Below are 18,737 nucleotides of genomic sequence, written 5' to 3' on the forward strand. Positions count from 1 at the left end.
AGAAATAATAATTTATTACATGAAACACACAAACTACCATCTGACAAAGTAGAAGAATCTTGACAAAAGCCCAGTACTTGACACGACACGTATCTTTTTAGAGCTTTCCACTGACTCGTTTTGTCTTCTTCTTATTGTTACTTCATTGTTAAAGTCGAAAAGGAGAAAAGCAAAAGCCATAAATAAAATCACACTAGATCTTCCACCTCTACCCACCCAAGAGGATCTACTAGTGTTTCCCTTGGTCATCAACTTCAGATTCTCCTTGCAAGACCAACTCCAAGGTCTCACTCTCTTTCCCTAATTTTTAGTTATTTTTTTGTTCTTGCTTCCACTTCTTCTGTGGTTAGAAGATACTTTGCTCTCTCTGGTTTCTAGTAAGTAGATATTCTTTGATTATTAAGCTCAGTTTCATACTTGTTGCTGCTGTAGATCTTTGATAATTGTTGTCTTCTTAGTAATTTTATTTTTAATTATTGCCATAATGTTTATTGAAAAATCTTTTAAACAATCCAAAGCGCTTTCTCTTTGTTTCTGGTATAGAGAGAATGGACCAACAAGAGCATGGACAATCCAGAGCCATGAACTACAGCACTAACCCATACCAAACCGGGAGTGTGGGGCCTACAGCACCATCAGGCCAGATGGCGTTTCACCAGCACCACCAGCAGCAACAGCTGACTCAGCAGCTTCAAGTCTTCTGGGAGAACCAATTCAAAGAGATTGAGAAAACAACTGATTTCAAGAACCAAAGCCTTCCCCTTGCGAGGATCAAGAAAATCATGAAAGCTGACGAGGATGTGCGCATGATCTCAGCCGAGGCTCCTGTAGTGTTTGCAAGGGCCTGCGAGATGTTCATCTTGGAGCTGACACTCAGGTCCTGGAACCACACGGAGGAGAACAAGAGGAGGACGTTGCAGAAGAACGATATAGCAGCTGCTGTGACTAGAACCGACATATTTGATTTCCTTGTAGACATTGTTCCTAGGGAGGATCTCAGGGATGAAGTCTTGGGAAGTATTCCGAGAGGGACTGTCCCTGAGGCTTCTGCTACTGGTTACCCGTATGGATACTTGCCTTCAGGAACTGCTCCAGTAGGGAACGCGGGTATGGTTATGGGTAACCCGGATAGTGCTTACCCACCTAACCCGTATATGGGTCAACCCATGTGGCAACATCAGGAACCTGGCCAACCTGACCAGTAAAACTAGCCTAGGTAAAGAAACTGTGAGTTTTCAACTTTTTTTAATCTTAGGCCTAATTAATAGTTTTATGTTTTTGGTACAATCTCATAGTCTTTTCTTTTGCAGAGTTCTAGTCTTGTCCAAGTGGAATTAAGAAAGGAGGAGACTTCAAAGAAAACTAAAAGATCATATCAGTTTTTGAAATCAGTGTTGTAGAAGAATCTAAGTGTTTGTGTATTCAATCCTTTCTTTAAGGAAAATTTTAGAGATGAAACAGAAGAATGTATAAACTGTAAGGAAGAAGTGTGGTTGACATGGTTTTTTTTATTTAAATGTTATTGTCTATCTTTATTGTCTCTCATGAGTACTCGCCTGCTCGGTCGAGTTCAGTGCGATTCTATTTCTATCCCAAAGTTAGAAACTAAAACAAAGTTAGGTATGTCCATTGCGGTTTGGTTTATGTAGAGATTTTTTGGATTATGGAATGTGCAAACCGAATGAAAACCGTATCACTTCTTCGAGTTGGTTCAACCGGATCATACATCCTTACTTGAAACACTTACCAGGAGGAGGCCGGTTTGATGAGGATCACATGATGATGAAACTACTTAGATGAGTAACACTTGTAATTGTGTTTTTTGTCAGTTAATCAATAGTGAATTATCAATTTATTTGATTTTATTTCTACTTAATAACTTAATTTTTATTCAATTATTTAACCTTAACGTGTAGCGATTGATATTAATGATTCGGTCTACTAAACGATATGTACACAAACCCAATAATACTAGTTATTGAAGCATAAAATATAACACCACGACTGAAGTACAACGACCAGTGTTTTCTTTAATGCATGGTTGATATTTAAAATTCAAGAATGCCACTTCAAAATATTGCTAAGACTATTTTAAAAACTATAATACGCACCTAACTCGCGCATGGAAGTTAATCACGTTCGTTGACGCACCTGATCAATTGACTTTCTATACCAACGTGCGTCCATGCATCTCAAGACTCAAGCCTCGTGCTCACAATCGCCCATCCACGTATTCGCACAAATATGTCTGCAAATATGCTTCCATATATGAATGCGTCTATGAGATATATAAATACATGCACATTATATGCATGCATATAGAGAGAGTTGGAAAAAATGAAGTTAAAAAACAAAAACTCGAGCAGGAGATTTTTCATGTTTTATCTAATGCTAACGTCACTGTCGTTCTTGGGTTTGGTCTTAAGGTTTAAACCTCTGTTTCTACTCAATCCTATGATCACTTCTCCTTCGATCATCGAGATTCATTATTCTTTACCGGTGGTGCCGGTTAACCGTAACCCAAGGTGGCTCCGACTCATCAAGAACTATCTTCCGGATCAAAAAAAGATCCGAGTGGGTCTCCTCAACATAGCTGAAAACGAGCGAGAGAGCTATGAGGCAACCGGGACGTCGATACTTGAGAATGTCCACGTCTTGCTCGATCCCCTCCCGAAGAATCTGACGTGGGAGAGTTTATTTCCGGTGTGGATCGACGAGGATCACACGTGGAACACGCCGACGTGTCCAGAGGTCCCTCTCCCTCAAGTAGAAGGTACGGCTGCTGACGTGGACGTGGTCGTTGTTAAAACGCCGTGTGTTGGTTTCTCCGAGAGTAAAGGGCTGAGAGACGTGTTACGTCTACAGGTGAATCTAGCGGCAGCGAAGCTGGTGGTGGAGAGTGGAAGGAGGAACGTTGACCGGACGGTGTACGTTGTCTTCATCGGGTCATGTGAGCCCATGCATGAGATCTTTAGGTGTGATGAACGCGTGAGGCGCGTGGGGGAGTATTGGGTGTATAAGCCTAACCTAAAGAAGTTGAAGCAAAAGCTTCTCATGCCTGTAGGTTCTTGTCAGATTGCACCACCGGTTACTGAACTAGGTAAATCTTCTTGTTACTCTAATGTATTGCTTTTCATCTTAATATATGTTAACGAATAAATGAAAACAATTAATGAATTAGTATGTAAAAAGTTAGGACTACTATTTTATCGTTAAATAGTTTTAAATTGAAACTCATGATAAACTCGAATTTGACACAATCTTGAAATATTTCATGGATGTTGTTTAACATTGGAAATTTAGTGAATTAATTTATAAATTTAGGAGTACTTAATTCATTTATGGTCAATTGATTTACGTTGAAACTCATGATAAACCTAAGCTTAACAATATGTCATGCATTACTTGTTATAGATCAAGAAACGTGGAGACGGCAGAAGAACGAAAGTCTCTCATCAACAGCTACATTATCATCATTTGCTGCCCAACGTGTTGCCTACGTGACGTTACTCCACTCATCAGAGAGCTATGTATGCGGAGCCATAGCTTTGGCGCAAAGCATAAGGCAATCTGGCTCGAGGCATGACATGATACTCCTCCACGACGACTCTATAAAAAACAAATCTCGCATTGGCTTAAGCCTTGCCGGGTGGAAACTACGGCGTGTAGAGAGAATCAGTAGCCCTTTCTCCCAGAAAGGTTCTTACAATGAGTGGAACTACAGTAAGTTACGTGTATGGCAAGTAACAGATTATGATAAGCTAGTTTTCATAGACGCAGACTTCATCATCGCCAAGAATGTTGATTATCTTTTCTTCTATCCTCAACTTTCGGCTGCTGGCAACAACCGAGTCTTGTTCAACTCTGGTGTCATGGTAATGCATCTAAACCATAATTTTCTTTAAAAATTACACAATATCAGTTTTTTCTTTTTGTTTTTTATACATATCAATTTTACAAGATTTAGGAGATGACTGGTTGGGATATATAAACTATCTTTAACATTAAATTTTTGTTTTCATTTTCTAATTTATGAATCATGTTTGATATTGATTTTTTTATTCTTAAAGTTACAATCCAAAAATAAAAATATCTCGATATAGAAATATTTTTTTTCATTACCGTAGGTATAGTTAAAACAAAAATACTACATACTAAATTGTACAACAAAATTTATAAAATTATAATCCAACCAATCATCCACTAAACTTTTTCATTATTGTCTCAAATTATTCACAATTTATTATTTTATTGCTTGAATTATTACTTCTTCTTTTTTTTGTAAAATGTTTCACCCTGATTGTACATTGTAAGTTTGTAACAAATGTTATTTTCTTTAGGTTCTGGAGCCATCAGCTTGTCTGTTCGAGGAACTGATGCAGCAATCGTTCAAGATCAAGTCTTACAACGGAGGAGACCAAGGATTCCTCAACGAATACTTTGTGTGGTGGCACAGGTTATCAAAACGTGTAAACACGATGAAGTACTTCGGTGAAGAAACCAACATTGGCCCAAAACGCAATCTGCCAGACAACTTAGAAGGGATACACTACTTGGGTATAAAGCCATGGAGATGTTACAGAGACTACGATTGTAACTGGGACTTGACAACGCGGCGTGTGTACGCAAGCGAGTCTGTGAACAAGAAATGGTGGGAAGTGTACGACAAGATGCCTAAGAAGCTGCAACGTTACTGTGGTTTGACTCGTAAGATGGATAAGAACATTGAGAAGTGGATGAAAGCCGCAAAGCTTAAGGGTTTTCCTGAAAAGCATTGGAGAGTTCAAGTGAGGGATCCAAGGAAGAAGAACCTTGTTGATTAGGCCAGTAAGATAGCGTTTTGGAAATGGTTTGGCTTGAGAGTCATAGAAGCATGCATGCAGGCATGAAAGCATTAATGTTAATGAAACTAGACAAGAGCCTATGAGTTTTGATTTTTCATTGCTCAGCTATTGTATTTATATAAGTAACTCTTGTTTTGTTGTAACAAGTACACTTGAGGTTTGATCTGAATATATGATTCTGAAATGCTCTTTGAATGTATTAGATTTGTGTATATGTAAGTGAACTAACTAATGACAAAACCTGTGAGTTTCATTTTATTGAAAAGGTTTGAGTTTGTACGTAGTTATGTTACAAGACAATGTCTTAACCAAACACAGTAAACCCATCAGGGTAATTCCACCCACGAAGCACAACACGAGGAGACTTCTTCATGCCTGCAGGAGCTGCAAATGAGATCTTAAAAGACATTGATTCACCCGGAACCAGTGAGAAGTAGTTGTCCGAGTAGTGAACAGGCAGAATCCTCGTGTCTTGTTGCTCTGCCTCTACACTGTGTACTGAGAAACGAAGAAAGAAAGCAACTCCTGGATCAGATCCCACCACTACTTTCAAACCGCGGTTGCTACCTGCAGTAACAACATCACATCTACTAAACAGCTTGTGGAGCAAACCCTCTTCCTGAAGAACATCATTAGCTCTAGATGTATTGTGGACAGTGATCTCCAGCTCGAACTTTGGACCGACCAAAACTGAATCGCAAGTGATCTTGAGAGGTATTTGCTTCTTTCTGTACGGTTCCAAGAGCGTGTAGTCTTTCCCAGGCAGATGTAGCCAGTAGAAGTTCCGTGATATAACCTTTTTATCTGAGACATGGTACAGTTTGAGAAGAAGGAAATAAACATGCTTTGCGTTCTCTGACTTCGGGTACGTGAACTCAGACACTTTCACAACTTTCTTTGGCGGTGCAGAGACTCTATTGAACACTTTGGAGTATGGACAGTTACCGTCTAGGTCCCATACCGACGCCTCTATCTCCACATCTGAAAGCTTTTTAGAAGTCGTGTTTACAACCTGTGGAGGTCAAAGTACATAGTTGAGATATCTTTCACTCTTTTGATCAAGATAGAAACAGTTAATATGGCATTACACTGACCTCAATGAAGTTACTTGCCAGGTTCAGTTGGACGTGTACTGGCTCTGCAGCGGAACGGCAGCCATAGAAACTAGCTGTTTGGTCGAGAAGATGATCGTAGAACTGACCTCTGAGACCAGTCCATGGATTTTGGTTCTTCCAGATTAAGACACCTGTGTACTTTGTCCACATTCTTGAACTCCAGCCTTCCAATAGAGCTCTGTACTGAATGTAGTTCACCATTTGAGCCTGTTACAGGGAGGAAAAAGAAAACAAGTCATAATATGTCACACTAGGTTAAGATCCCACATAGCCTACAGGTTCGGTTAGGTCGGTCAAAATCTCGTCGAAGTGAACCAAAAAGAAATTCTGTTCAGGTTGGTTTTCAGTTAGTTCGGTTTCAAAAATTTCTACCAAAGTTTTTGGTGTTTAGTTAAGTTTTTGGTTTAAATTGAATAAAATTCAAAAAAATTGGTTAAATTCGGTTCAGATTTTGGTTAGTTCAGTTAGGAGTTTTTGTTAAGAGTGGTATTGTTTGGTAAAAACAAATTTAAAAAACCGAACTACCCAATTACCGAACCGAAAACAAAATTTGTTTTTTAGTTGCCGAACTGAACCGAAAACCGAACTCAGTTCAGTTCGGCAGGTTCGGTCAATAACCTCAGGCCTAATCCCACAAGTATCACCCTATATTAAGATCCAAAATGTACCTTCAAGCAGAAGTCATCGAGATCCCTTGGAGCACCATACATCAGAATCTGATCATGAACTTTGCCAGGCTTCGAATACGGAATGTACTTATGGTAATCCCACATTCTACTCGGCACTTCCTCCACAAACCCGTCCCCACCCTTCTTAAACAGAGGAATCTCCCAACCTTCTCGAGGCATTGTAGCTCTTATAGTATCCGCAACCGGCATTCCAACAGAACCAACCTCCGGATTAAACCCAAACTTATAAAACGTGTCCTTAAAAAAATCTTCAGGGTACTGAATCTCGTAAGGACCGTCAGTGAAGTTCCCCTTCCCATCAGCAAACCCATCCCACATGGATCCTTGGATGTAAACTCTAGCACCGTCAAGATAAACGCTAGGATCTGAGTCCCAGTCTGATAACGACGGTGTTTGGAAATAAGGGTGAAGCCTCAGGTCTTGGTTTAGAGCCTCGTTGATGTCTTTTGGTGGGACTTGCTCGTTTCCACCGACCCAAAGAGCAAGGCTGGGATGGTTTCTAAGGAGTTTGACGGTGTCACGAGCGCATAGAAGGAATAAGTTATGGTCTAATGGTCCGTTTGGGTTTGATACTGGAACGCCTCTTCCATCAACATCTCCAGTGATCCAAAACTCCTGCCAGACCAACAAACCGTAGATGTCACAATAGTGATAGAACTCTGGCCGTTCAGCTAACCCACCGCCCCAGCAACGGATCATGTTCATGTTCATGTCTGCATGGAACTTTATGTCGGTTCTGTAACGTTCTTTGGAGAGGCGTAACAGACCGTCTGATAGTATCCAGTTGCCACCGCGGATGAATATAGGCTCTCCGTTGATCTTGAACAGCCTGGAAGATTTTCAAGAAACAAGATGGAGAGTGATGCTCAAGTATTTTAATTATTTGATTTATTAATAATACAATAATTATCTTTAATGTTTTAGAATTTTTATGGCTTTCTTATATAGTCTTTTAGACAATAGTTTTATGATTTTAATAAAAGAAAGAGATTTCTAAACAAGCTTTATAGAATCAACTGATCTACTTCTATTCCTAGAAGCTTCCGCTACATCAAAGAGCCTCCAAAGAATCATTGAAACTGAAACTATGTAAAAGCTTTACCTTCCACCAGTGACACTATCAATAACACTCTCAACCCTACGGAATCCAAACGGCTGCATCCACGAATCAGATTCTCCAAACTCTTTCACAACGACAGTGATCACAACGTCATAAAGACTTTGCTTCCCCATCCCGTTGGGCCACCACAGTTCAGGTTTATACAAAAAGAGCTGGTGATTATTCACTAACATCATTAGCTTTATAGAATAAAAACAATTACAAGAGGTAATACTAATATACAATAACAGTTGTCACTCACCGGTTTAAATGTGTGCTGAACATGTCCTCTAGCAGGGATGATAACACTCTCCGTATGAAGAATCTCTACCAAACAAACACCGTTTTCGAGTTCGGTCGTAATTTGAATAGTTACAGAACAGTCAGCCTTCCATGTGCTTTTGTTTTCAAATTCAGCAGTCACGTGCAAGTAAACTCTTTTGTAATTGTCAAAGAAGGTTGAGACCAAGTGGGGATCAATTATTCTAACAGGCTGCAACCAAAACAAATCAGTTCTTTAATAGCAATTTAAACTATTCAGTTAGAATGTAAACCAAACCAAACTAAACTAACCCCAGTAACAGAGATTGACACTTCATCCCATATGCCAGTGTTCCGATCCCTATAAGAATAAGGTTGTTACTAATTAGAGAGAATGACTTAAACTATCAGTAGAAAAACATTTACCTTATTGGACAAATCCAATCCCAGCCTTCAACATACTGCGCAGCTACATCTTTCCCAATCTGTCATAGATATTCAGCCACATTTAGTAAGAAAGAACAATGCCATGCACATAGAGAGAGATGTGTAGTGTACCTCGTGATCACCACCTTGGCCTCCCTGGGGAGGTATAGTCCCAGGATGGTCTGGAGGATGAACGATAACAGCAAGTAGATTCTCGTTCTCAGGATGGAGAATATCAGTAACGTCAAGTGTATGTCTGCGGAACATTCCTTTGGGAAGAGCAGTCTTGTGGCCGTTTACATACACTTCAGCAGAGTAGTTTATTGCACGGAAATTCAAATGCACGTATTGATTCAACAACTGCAAATAGATAAATAAATAAATATCTATTTAAATGTTTTAAAATAGCAAATTCATATGATCTACTAACTCTTTTGCATTGGAACTTTGTGAAGAACCAGAAAGTGTAGTAGTCTCTTCCGGAATCAGCAATATCAATGATGGTTTCGTTGCTTAGTCCATAGAAAGGATCTGGAATAGCTTTGTTCTTCAACAACGTACCCAAAACACTGTCAACAGGAACAGTAAGAAGAGGCTATTATCAGCAAAATGTCATTCACAAGTGTAGAGACTATTCATCAATCAAGTGGTAAAATGGTAAGATTTTTTTTACTTTGTTTAGTTGATTGGCTTATGACTAATTGTTGAAATGTTTAAAAATTGAGAAGAAGGGAAAGTGAAGATTACGTTCCGGGGACGACGGCTTCCATCCACTTAGATTGGGAACCGAGAGAAGGTGGATTGGTTGTAGTGAGCTGCTTGCCGTCTTCATTGACCTCCGTTGATCTTGCCGCTAGCCAGCCGGAGTGTAGTAGCGTCTTCCGGATCTCAGACATTGTAGTTTATGAGCTAAGCTTCTTCTGCTATGAGTCGTCGCTTCGTCGTTTGTAAAGACGACTTGAGAGAGAGAGTGAGATAACACTCGAAAGGTAAGAGATGTTGGGGGTGGATTTACATCCTCCCGCAAGGCCCATTAGGCAATGAATTAGGCCCATATTGCTAGAAAGCCCTAGGTTTTCTCCTTCTATAAATAAGGAGCTATTTCCTTCTTAGAAAGGATCTCTTCTTCCCCATTTTACACTTAGAACACTTCTTACAAAGGGTTTATGGATTCTTAGACTTATTTACACTTGTAATCATACATGTAAAACAATCTTTGATCTATAAATTCTTTTAGATGTTCATTTCTTATTTGATTCTTTGAGATTTCTCCTAAAACCTCAAGAATCTAATCTTTTATCTTTAGATTCTTTTATTGTATTGATTCAACAAACACTACCAGCAAAAACACCATTTTTGGATCAAACAATTGGCGCTAGAAAGAGGGGAACAAGGAGAACTATCTCCAAAGCATATCAAAGTTGGGAGAATCTTCACCACGGGCTAAAAGATAAAACTTTCTTCGTGTGAGACTTTCATCGAGCAGTTGGTGGGCAGTTTAGACCGAGTATTGAAACTCTGAAAAAGATAAGAGAAGCTATGATCGGCTACCACTCTTGGAGATGGAAGCTATTATTTCTATCTCGCCGTTGCCGCTTTCTCACCCGTCGAGCTCCATTCCGTTGGCGCCGACAACATGCAATCTCGTCAGCCACGTTCCTAGTAGCTCGTCATTAGAAAACCCGATCTCGGCCACTCATTGTTGCACGGTTCATGCCTATCGAAGTGTCTTCAGTCTCCAGATTGGAGCCAGCGCTTTGCTCACGGCGGAGATGGAGGTCGGAGATTTGATCCTGGCAGCTTTTAAGAGCAAACTCTCCCAGCATAGCTCAAGAATCGATCCCGCGAAGCTCACGAGCTTGACCTTGGTACGAGTTCGTTGGGCTCTGTTTCCTCACCGGCTTCAGTCTCCACCACCACGTCGAGTTCAATCACACGCCAAACTCAACCTGTGTTTGATCCCGGCCTGTAACATCCAAAAGTCTCGACTTCTATTATGATTTCTCTCGTTGGAGTGAAATCAGGGGAGATAAGCAGCGAAGAATCCAATCCACGCCGTGACGACATGGGTTCACCAGCAACCACCCGAAAGTCAAAGACAAAAGCCTCTCCACATCAGCCGTGTGTCTATTTTGATTCAGAAGATCGATAGGCCCCAGCACTTCTTCTACATGTCCTCTCATCATCAGAGCTTCTAAGATCTCTGCAACCAAATCCATATTCTCCTCAATGCCTGCGTTTTTATCTATCATGATCATCACACCGCTTGTTGTCTGATGATTGTTGATCATCATGACTTGTTGCTGTTCTGGCCTTACCTTCATCTATATACGTTGCCAGCAGGCTTAAGAAAAACAGAGGACATGACCAGTGCGGTATCTCTTCACGATCACTTCAGCGGTCAGCTTCTTCTTGTTCTTGATTACACAGACGAGATTCTTCGTGGGATAACCGTCAAGACGTCGCCAAGTTCTGGCCTTTCTTGAGATATTGTCACTAGAGAAGAAGACCTGATTCAGTGAAACGTGTTGACTGGAGTTTACTCTGTTACTGTGACACTCCAAGAATGTTGGATCAGATTACTGAGACTGATCTGATAAAGCCATCATGTGTATGGTCGGGTTTTGGTAGTGAAACTGAGTGTGTCGTCTCTGATGTGGTTGAAAATATTCTGCAACGGTTGATGCTTGAAATCTCTCATGAGCATCTATCCAAAAGCTACTCTTCATCTCGTCGTCTATTCCGCACCAGCAGCCACTTCGGCTAGAGCATGATCTCCATCAACAATTCTCTACAGATTTCTCAAGCTTCTTGTCACATAAATCAAATTGTGATCTCGGCGTTCTCGGTTCATCTCGGCAGCCATGGTTTGATATTGGAAAAGCTTCATAAGCTTGCCACAACCGGCACAAACTCCTCGTCAAGAAGAAACAGCACATGAGACATGACCTTATCTTCAGATCATTTCTCCATGAAGCCATGACTTGTTGCTTCCAGCAACTCGACAATCAGCCTGATCTCGGTGTATTGCTATCAAGAATGATGAATTCCTCAAACGTGTGAATGTGTGCGTCTTCAACACCGCAACGAGTTCAGTAACATGATTATCAGCATCGCCTTTTTCCAATCAAGTGCCAAGAAGAATATAAACGAAAGAGATTATAGATGAAGAGCTCATCATCATCTCAGCTCAGATGAGAGGACCAGGTTTTAGAGCAATTCCCTCTGAGCTCACTACAACCGTCTCTGAGAGCTTAGACAATGGCGGGACTTAGCAACCTCAACAGCACAAGTCAAGATTCTCGGCAACTGGAGATGAGAAGAGTTTGATTCTTCTTGTATTCTCCGCCACAAGTTGTTATGACGATACCAAGGTCTTGAAGTGATGCCTATGGTAGCTTCTTCACCAAGATACAAACAAAGTTCGGCAACCTCGGACCCTTGTTTGCTCTTCACCACAAAGATAAGCTCTCTTATTAAATCATAACATGCTTTAATGACTTTCAAACTGCACATATGTGTCACGGTAGAATTATTGTTGTGGTTTAAATTACTAAACAACTCTAAAGACGTGTTCACTCATCTCATGTTATTGCTTTGCTGATTGGTAGCCTTATGATATTAATAAGTTTGACAATTATTATATCATCATGTGCAACTCACTACCGTTAAGTGAAAACAAGTTCAACCTAGCTTGCTTATTAATTATGCAACAATTGGTTATTTCTTTTGGTTTACATTGATTAGTATCTAATCATGATCATACTTTTTGTGAACCAGAGCCAAAGAGAAAAGTAGAGCCAACAAGCGCTCACCACCGTTATATCATCATGCTTAGAAAGACGGTTCTCAGCTTCGAGATTGTTGAAAGCAGTACAAGCAGCATAAGCCGGCACATTTCTTAGCATCATCATACCCTGACGAGCATACACACCAACTACTTGTTCGGCACACACAATCTCAACACGAGACTTCGGACCGGTAATAGTTTGGTAAACGTGTACTTTAGGCACAAGTTTAAATTGAACTTGCTTTTATTTAGGCACGAATTTGCGGTCGACTCGCTTATTGTTAGACACGAGTTTACAAAAACTCATCTTTGGCTAGGCATGAGTTTACAGAAGCTCTCCTTCTACTAGGCACGAGTTCTCAGTAAACTCGCCTCTGTCTTAGCATGAGTCAAGTAAACTCGTCTTACGCTAAGCACGAGTTTAAAGCAAATTCGCTTTTTACTAAGCACAAGTTCGAAATAAACTCGTCTAAACCGTCATAGGCATGAATGTGTCTAGTTCATTGTCTAATAAACCCTATTCGTAAACTTCGCAGAGATCGATTTCATCTCTCTCAACGAACTTGGGGGGCTTATTGTTGGGGGTGGATTTACATCCTCCCGCAAGGCCCATTAGGCAATGAATTAGGCCCATATTGCTAGAAAGCCCTAGGTTTTCTCCTTCTATAAATAAGGAGCTATTTCCTTCTTAGAAAGGATCTCTTCTTCCCCATTTTACACTTAGAACACTTCTTACAAAGGGTTTATGGATTCTTAGACTTATTTACACTTGTAATCATACATGTAAAACAATCTTTGATCTATAAATTCTTTTAGATGTTCATTTCTTATTTGATTCTTTGAGATTTCTCCTAAAACCTCAAGAATCTAATCTTTTATCTTTAGATTCTTTTATTGTATTGATTCAACAAACACTACCAGCAAAAACACCATTTTTGGATCAAACAATAACCCAACCAAATAACCAATTAGTTACGGTAACTAAGGTTCCCGCTGACACTTTCACATTCATGGGAAATATCTGCAAAGAAAACAAAACATATTTATTTGTATAGTTCACTCATCACTGATAAAACTAAGGGAACATATGAAATAAAAACATGAATATAAAAGTTGGAATACCTCAGCCATTATAATCCATGGTAGTCCTCCCATTCCCATCGCAAATGACACAATATGACCCTATACATTCCATAAATCACCAACTAAACTAATCAGCATTGAAAGAAGTTAATAAAAAAAAATTGAAGTTGTAACTTACAAAAATTGCATATTTTGTAACGGTATTTTAGAAAGAAAAAAAAAACTAGGGCTAATACCAATACGCCAATGCAAGTGAGGATGGGAGTGAGATCCGGGAGAATTCCAAATGACTGCTCCACATTTAACAAATTTTAAGACAATAGTGCTTAGATGGTTGCATGTTTTATATCCATGTTAAGAAAATATTAGATTCACATTATAAGTATGAATAGACTTAAAATCACCTCGAAACCGTAGGAAACACTTAACAGCAAAGCACTTAAGCACATAGCAGCACAAGAAGACTGTTCAAATTTATATTAAAATAGTTTTTAGTTTGATGAAGACAAATCATAATAAGATTGTATTTGAGTTAGTATATTTAACCATTAGGAGTGTTCTCCTCCCCAATTTATCGACTATGATTGTTCCCAGCATTGCTTTTGGAACCTAAACAAATAATAATCACATTATTCATTCTTTTTAGTATTGAGATTTGTCTGATATTATAAATGTTCTTTTGTTCTTGAAAACTTACCATGATCGTGGCTATTACTGATGTGCCGATAGCACTAGGAAATCCTGAAAGCAAAATATATAAGTTAACATTTTCTAATTGGATTAAACTATTTACACATGACATGTACTTATGTATATTAAAGTGTATCATAACTAATTAACTATATAATATTGACATTAATATTTAGAATTTTCTCCTATAACTTACCTCCTTTTTGGAAGAGGCTACTGGCATAATAAGTTACACCCGAGCTACCGCTCAATTGTTGCAAAAACATTAAACCGACTCCAATCTGTATACAAATATAGTTGAAAACAGTCACATTTCATTAGCAACTATCTTTTTCTTAGTTCAAATACTTAACAAAAAACTTACAAGTAACGGATATGCATATCGTCTCTGAAACAATTCAGCCATTCGAGTTTCACCATCGAGCTCGGATAATTCTATGGTATCCTGTAAAAAAAAAATGAGAACCAATAATATATAATGGAAGATTTTTATTCCTAAAAATGTGAAGTTAATACCCTAATTGTGTTTGCTTCACGCGAAATGTCCACATCGGGTCCCCTAAGGCGTTGCAAAGCCGATCGGCATTCTTTATCGCGACCTTTTTTCGCCTGTCACATATATATATAACATGATATTATATAAAAGAAAGGCCAGTTACAAAAAAAAAAGATATTATATAAAAGAACAAATAAAAACAAAATGTTTATAAAATTATTCGAACAAAATTTCAAAACCGGGTTACGAGAAAGAAAAAAACGGACTATGATAGGTTATAATATATCCACAAAAACCAATACCACATGAAAATATAAATTAACCTACCAACCATCTTGGAGACTCGGGAATGAAAAATAAACAAAAAACGTGGAGCACGCATGGCACAAAACCTACAAACATAAGAAAGGCAATGTTAGATTAAGCAGGTTTGAATTAAATCAATTATTCTTCTATATATGATACAGAAATAATCATACCGACTATTGCTAGCCATCTCCATGGAATGAAATTGCCAATGATGAAGAAGAGTGCAATGCCGCAATTTTGCAACAGCTACAAGACATTTATATAACAAAGTTTTATATTATTGCCCCGAATAACGCTTGGACCAAATCAGGCTGGATATGTTGATTAACTTGGTTAATCAGAACTTAAACCGGTCCAACAAATAAACACAATTTAACGTACTTGATTGGCGAACACAAACGATCCACGGACATGCTTCGGTGCAATTTCGGCTATATAGACTGGAATCTACATGAAACACACACCTTTGTATAAGTGAATATATTTTTTCGTTGTGTCGGCTAGTAATTTTTCATTTATGTGGTGAAAATGAAGTTTTACCACGTAGCTAAATAAACCAACACCGATTCCAAGTAATAATCTTCCACAGTCCAGCCACAATGCGTCCTTCAAAATATGAAATATAAAACAATATAAAAAAGATAATTTATCACTTCAATATATACAAAACAAACAAGAAGTCGAAACAAACCTCGGCCAATGCTACCGCAAGCCAGCCTGTAAGGCAGAAGGCTTCGCAAAACAACATGGTCTGTTTTTTTTTGTTCAGAAAAGAGTGGTAAAAAGGCAAGCATTAATTAGCAGGTTCAATAGATGATAACCGGTAAAACCAAACCATATGAAAAAAAAATCAAAACCGAAAATTTACCCGCTTTCTTCCCAAGACGTCAGCGACTTTACCGCTGAAGACTGCACCAATCAAACCTCCTAGCGTCAAAACGGACGCGAACATAGAGTACTGCGTGATCAATACAATAGGTCAAATTAAAAGTCAAACTTAATTTTTTATATATTTTTTTTGTGAGAAATATGATATTCACCTCTGCAACTGAGAGAGATAGATCTTTTGTAATCCCTGATTGGGCACCCGATGAAAAACCGGCCTGCAAAACCGACACAACCAAAAATTAATTAAGCCGTTCAGTTAGTTAGAAACATTCAGACTCGTAAACCGGATCATTTCTAGTTAAACCGAGTAAGCCGCGAATAGAATAGAGATATATGGAAAAGATGACTCACGCCACAACCGGTGCAGAAAGAGCCAAAGACGGCAACAAAGGTGCTGAGGAATACAATGGCGGTAACACGACATTCACCGTCGTCGTTTTGAGCTTTCTTGATAATATCTCTCGGTGATTTCCTGATAATATCTCTCGGTGATCTCTTGGTTATATCCCTCGGGGATTTCCTCGATAATCCAGTTTCAAGAAAAAGGTCATCGTTTGGGAACTTCCTCTCTCTTATGCTTAAGCTCTTCCTCAGTAACCCTTTCTCCATGCTTTTTTGTCTATCCATTTTACCCTCTTTTTTTTTGTTTTCTCGAAGATACAATAAAAGTTGATAAAAGAGAAAAAAAAAATCAAAACAATTGGAAGAAAAGGTAAGTTGTGAGGACTTCGAAGTTCCTTGAAAGGTTCTTATGCAAATTGAGGATTGGATTTTTGTGTTCTCGGATATTTTTATAATACGTCATAGTTAAATAATTGTCTATAGTTTATTTTGTAGGTTTTATATATTCAGTGGACTTGGTCGTGTACTGTGGGTGATCGTGCTCGCTGAGTTAAAATTGTAGGTTTTATTTTGGTCGTGTACTGTGGGTGATCGTGCTCGCTGAGTTAAAATAATCTTTTACTATATTTGAAAAAAGAAAAAATCTTACTATATTTGTATAATGGCATTTTTGTTTTCTCAGAAATTTTAGAATAGGTCGTCCTGCGTCGATTATTGATTTATATAAGAAAGCGGTTCAAAATTACACAATTTATTTTAAAATGGCTTTGTTTAGATTCAGTCATCTTCGTTGAACTTGACTATGTGTTTGATTTTTATTTTCTATGATTGTATTTGCTTATACTTGTGTTGTACAGTGAATATATTTTATTTGTGTTTATTCCTAAATTTATACATGCAAATAGTAAATTCATTTGTTTATGTATAGGTGTAATATATATTTATATACTTATTTTTGTCAATACATATTTGCATACAGTACTTGAGAAATGATGATTTAAAGGAATTTTATGCAGGCAAAGGCGATGAGTCTGTGAGAAATTGTAAAAAAGAAGAAGAATTATACATGTTTTTATCAAGATTGAGAATTGACAAGTCGTTGCGACTTTTATTTTTCTGGTAGACCATTCTTTGCTTTTTCTTAAATACAAATATTTGACCATTCTGTGTACATACATGATACAGCCAAGGAGCAACAGCTATGAAGTTGATCCATTTCGAGTACTTTTAATTAATTTAAAAGTGATCAAAATCTCGTCAAAATCTAACTGATCTATATGCATATATATAATTGTTATAAAAAATATTAATGTTATATCGTTAAATATGGGTCACTTGTGATCTGTTTGGTCATAAATGCAATAACCAAGCTAGAGAGTAAAAAAAGTAGAAAGGAGCTTCGCGTTGGCTACATGCACTATACACACGTCTTTTCAACGTTTTCATTAATGTTCAGAGTGTGATTGTAATATCAACGCAACTTGGAGGAGTAAAAAAAGAAGAAAATTAGTGAAACATGAAATAAGAAGAAAATGTAAACTTCAGAGTAAACTTTTACTCTAGGAGAAAGAGAAAAAAAAAACTTAACTACAAAAAACATAAAAAGACAAGACAGTGTTTACTCTATGTCAGCATAGCTCCTTTTATTTTGATTGGGTGTTTACTGGCGCAATTCGGTGAAAACAGTTTTTACTCTACAAAAGTTGCGCTAAAAGTGACAGACACTTTCAATCCGACCTACAACACCGTCGACCCATCCTTTTTCAAGAGTTAATTAGGTCCATGGAAAAAGTTGGAAATTACCAAATGCCATGCGCTGTTTGCAGAGCCCACAAAAAACAATCAAAAGCCCATTAGGACTTTTTTAACTAAGCGGATGATAAATAAAGATCGTCCCATTGTGAATTACGGTTATTCGGCAAAAAAACACTATCTAAAAGCCTATTAGTACTGTTTCGTTCCATTTTCTTGCCAAGTCTATTCCAAAAAGAATTGGACTACCAAGCCCAAATATTTAAAGTCCCATTTACTTTTGTTAAGTCATTTGAATAAAAAAACCTTGACCCATAGCTCATCAGTCACCTACCTTCACTGAATTCGTCACTCGTCAGCAGACTGTGCAGTGCGTAATTCATACGCCACTATGTCGTAATCGACCACCTAAGACCATGATTAACCTCAGTTTTTCAACTGGATTCTTAATTTCCGGTAAAAGATGGTTTTAACTTTTCTTAAATTTTAACTAAAAAAAATTAAGAACTATCTTTTAGATAAGATATATAAAAGTTGTTTTTTAACCGAAAAATATAAAAAAAATAAAAAAAATGTCAAATCATGAATTAAAAACCCCGACTAAGAGATCAGGGTTAATAATATCTGAACCTACTAGTTTGTCTATAACTGGGCAATATTCGACGGATTTGCTTAACAATATTTTATATATATTTAGAGTTGGTTCATTTTAAATTTGGTTCACTCTTCTAATTTCTCCATAAGAAAATGACGCAGGTAACATAACGGAACGTTAGAAAAATGAAATTAAGGTCTAAGCTTATTTTGTTTTTATCATCTACTGAAATATCTTAATACGAATACATATACTAGTCAAGGATTAGTAACTGGAATTATATTGTTTAGTCGATTAGCGACTTCTAAAACAACTTTCCATTTTTACTTATTTAAAAACTAACCTAATCAACGAGATC

General features: G+C 38.0%; 4 protein-coding genes and 1 long non-coding RNA gene across 7 annotated transcripts; 3 read left to right on the top strand and 2 right to left on the bottom strand.

Moving 5' to 3' along the window:
• Positions 1 to 83: 83 nt before the first annotated feature.
• LOC106360283 (nuclear transcription factor Y subunit C-9) lies at positions 84 to 1,531 on the top strand. 3 transcript variants are annotated; one of them, XM_013799872.3, is made up of 3 exons: positions 84 to 284; positions 544 to 1,227; positions 1,311 to 1,531. In XM_013799872.3, exon 2 carries the CDS (start codon positions 549 to 551, stop codon positions 1,203 to 1,205), a length of 657 nt encoding a protein of 218 aa, XP_013655326.1. In that variant the 5' UTR covers positions 84 to 284; positions 544 to 548; the 3' UTR covers positions 1,206 to 1,227; positions 1,311 to 1,531. The 3 variants fall into 3 exon arrangements, with proteins under 3 accessions (XP_013655326.1, XP_013655325.1, XP_013655327.1); XM_013799871.3 differs by having other exon boundaries at positions 85 to 284; positions 544 to 1,216; XM_013799873.3 differs by having other exon boundaries at positions 214 to 377; positions 544 to 1,216.
• A 542-nt stretch (positions 1,532 to 2,073) lies between these two features.
• Positions 2,074 to 5,085, top strand: LOC106360282 (putative UDP-glucuronate:xylan alpha-glucuronosyltransferase 5). The gene is made up of 3 exons (XM_013799870.3): positions 2,074 to 3,100; positions 3,415 to 3,875; positions 4,341 to 5,085. The coding sequence occupies exons 1-3, from the start codon at positions 2,338 to 2,340 to the stop codon at positions 4,821 to 4,823; spliced, it is 1,707 nt and encodes a 568-aa protein (XP_013655324.1). The 5' UTR covers positions 2,074 to 2,337; the 3' UTR covers positions 4,824 to 5,085.
• LOC106362335 (mannosylglycoprotein endo-beta-mannosidase-like) lies at positions 5,077 to 9,760 on the bottom strand. Its single transcript, XM_013802214.3, has 10 exons — positions 9,182 to 9,760; positions 8,865 to 9,003; positions 8,567 to 8,794; positions 8,435 to 8,493; positions 8,321 to 8,369; positions 8,010 to 8,240; positions 7,751 to 7,920; positions 6,628 to 7,477; positions 5,939 to 6,166; positions 5,077 to 5,856 (listed from the first exon to the last, which is right to left on the bottom strand). The coding sequence occupies exons 1-10, from the start codon at positions 9,328 to 9,330 to the stop codon at positions 5,149 to 5,151; spliced, it is 2,811 nt and encodes a 936-aa protein (XP_013657668.1). The 5' UTR covers positions 9,331 to 9,760; the 3' UTR covers positions 5,077 to 5,148.
• A 394-nt stretch (positions 9,761 to 10,154) lies between these two features.
• LOC125577184 lies at positions 10,155 to 17,639 on the top strand. Its single transcript, XR_007315556.1, has 2 exons — positions 10,155 to 12,415; positions 17,049 to 17,639. It is a non-coding gene; the product is annotated as an uncharacterized LOC125577184 (long non-coding RNA).
• On the bottom strand, positions 13,005 to 16,576 carry LOC106362336 (sugar transporter ERD6-like). The gene is made up of 17 exons (XM_048738284.1): positions 16,042 to 16,576; positions 15,843 to 15,905; positions 15,671 to 15,760; positions 15,494 to 15,553; positions 15,343 to 15,408; positions 15,184 to 15,249; positions 14,973 to 15,048; positions 14,821 to 14,885; positions 14,514 to 14,606; positions 14,362 to 14,442; positions 14,194 to 14,278; positions 14,005 to 14,048; positions 13,854 to 13,916; positions 13,712 to 13,771; positions 13,544 to 13,597; positions 13,347 to 13,406; positions 13,005 to 13,245 (listed from the first exon to the last, which is right to left on the bottom strand). The coding sequence occupies exons 1-17, from the start codon at positions 16,315 to 16,317 to the stop codon at positions 13,165 to 13,167; spliced, it is 1,383 nt and encodes a 460-aa protein (XP_048594241.1). The 5' UTR covers positions 16,318 to 16,576; the 3' UTR covers positions 13,005 to 13,164.
• Positions 17,640 to 18,737: the final 1,098 nt, after the last annotated feature.

Source organism: Brassica napus, chromosome A8 (assembly GCF_020379485.1).
Source record: "Brassica napus cultivar Da-Ae chromosome A8, Da-Ae, whole genome shotgun sequence".
NCBI classification, from domain to species: domain Eukaryota; kingdom Viridiplantae; phylum Streptophyta; class Magnoliopsida; order Brassicales; family Brassicaceae; genus Brassica; species Brassica napus.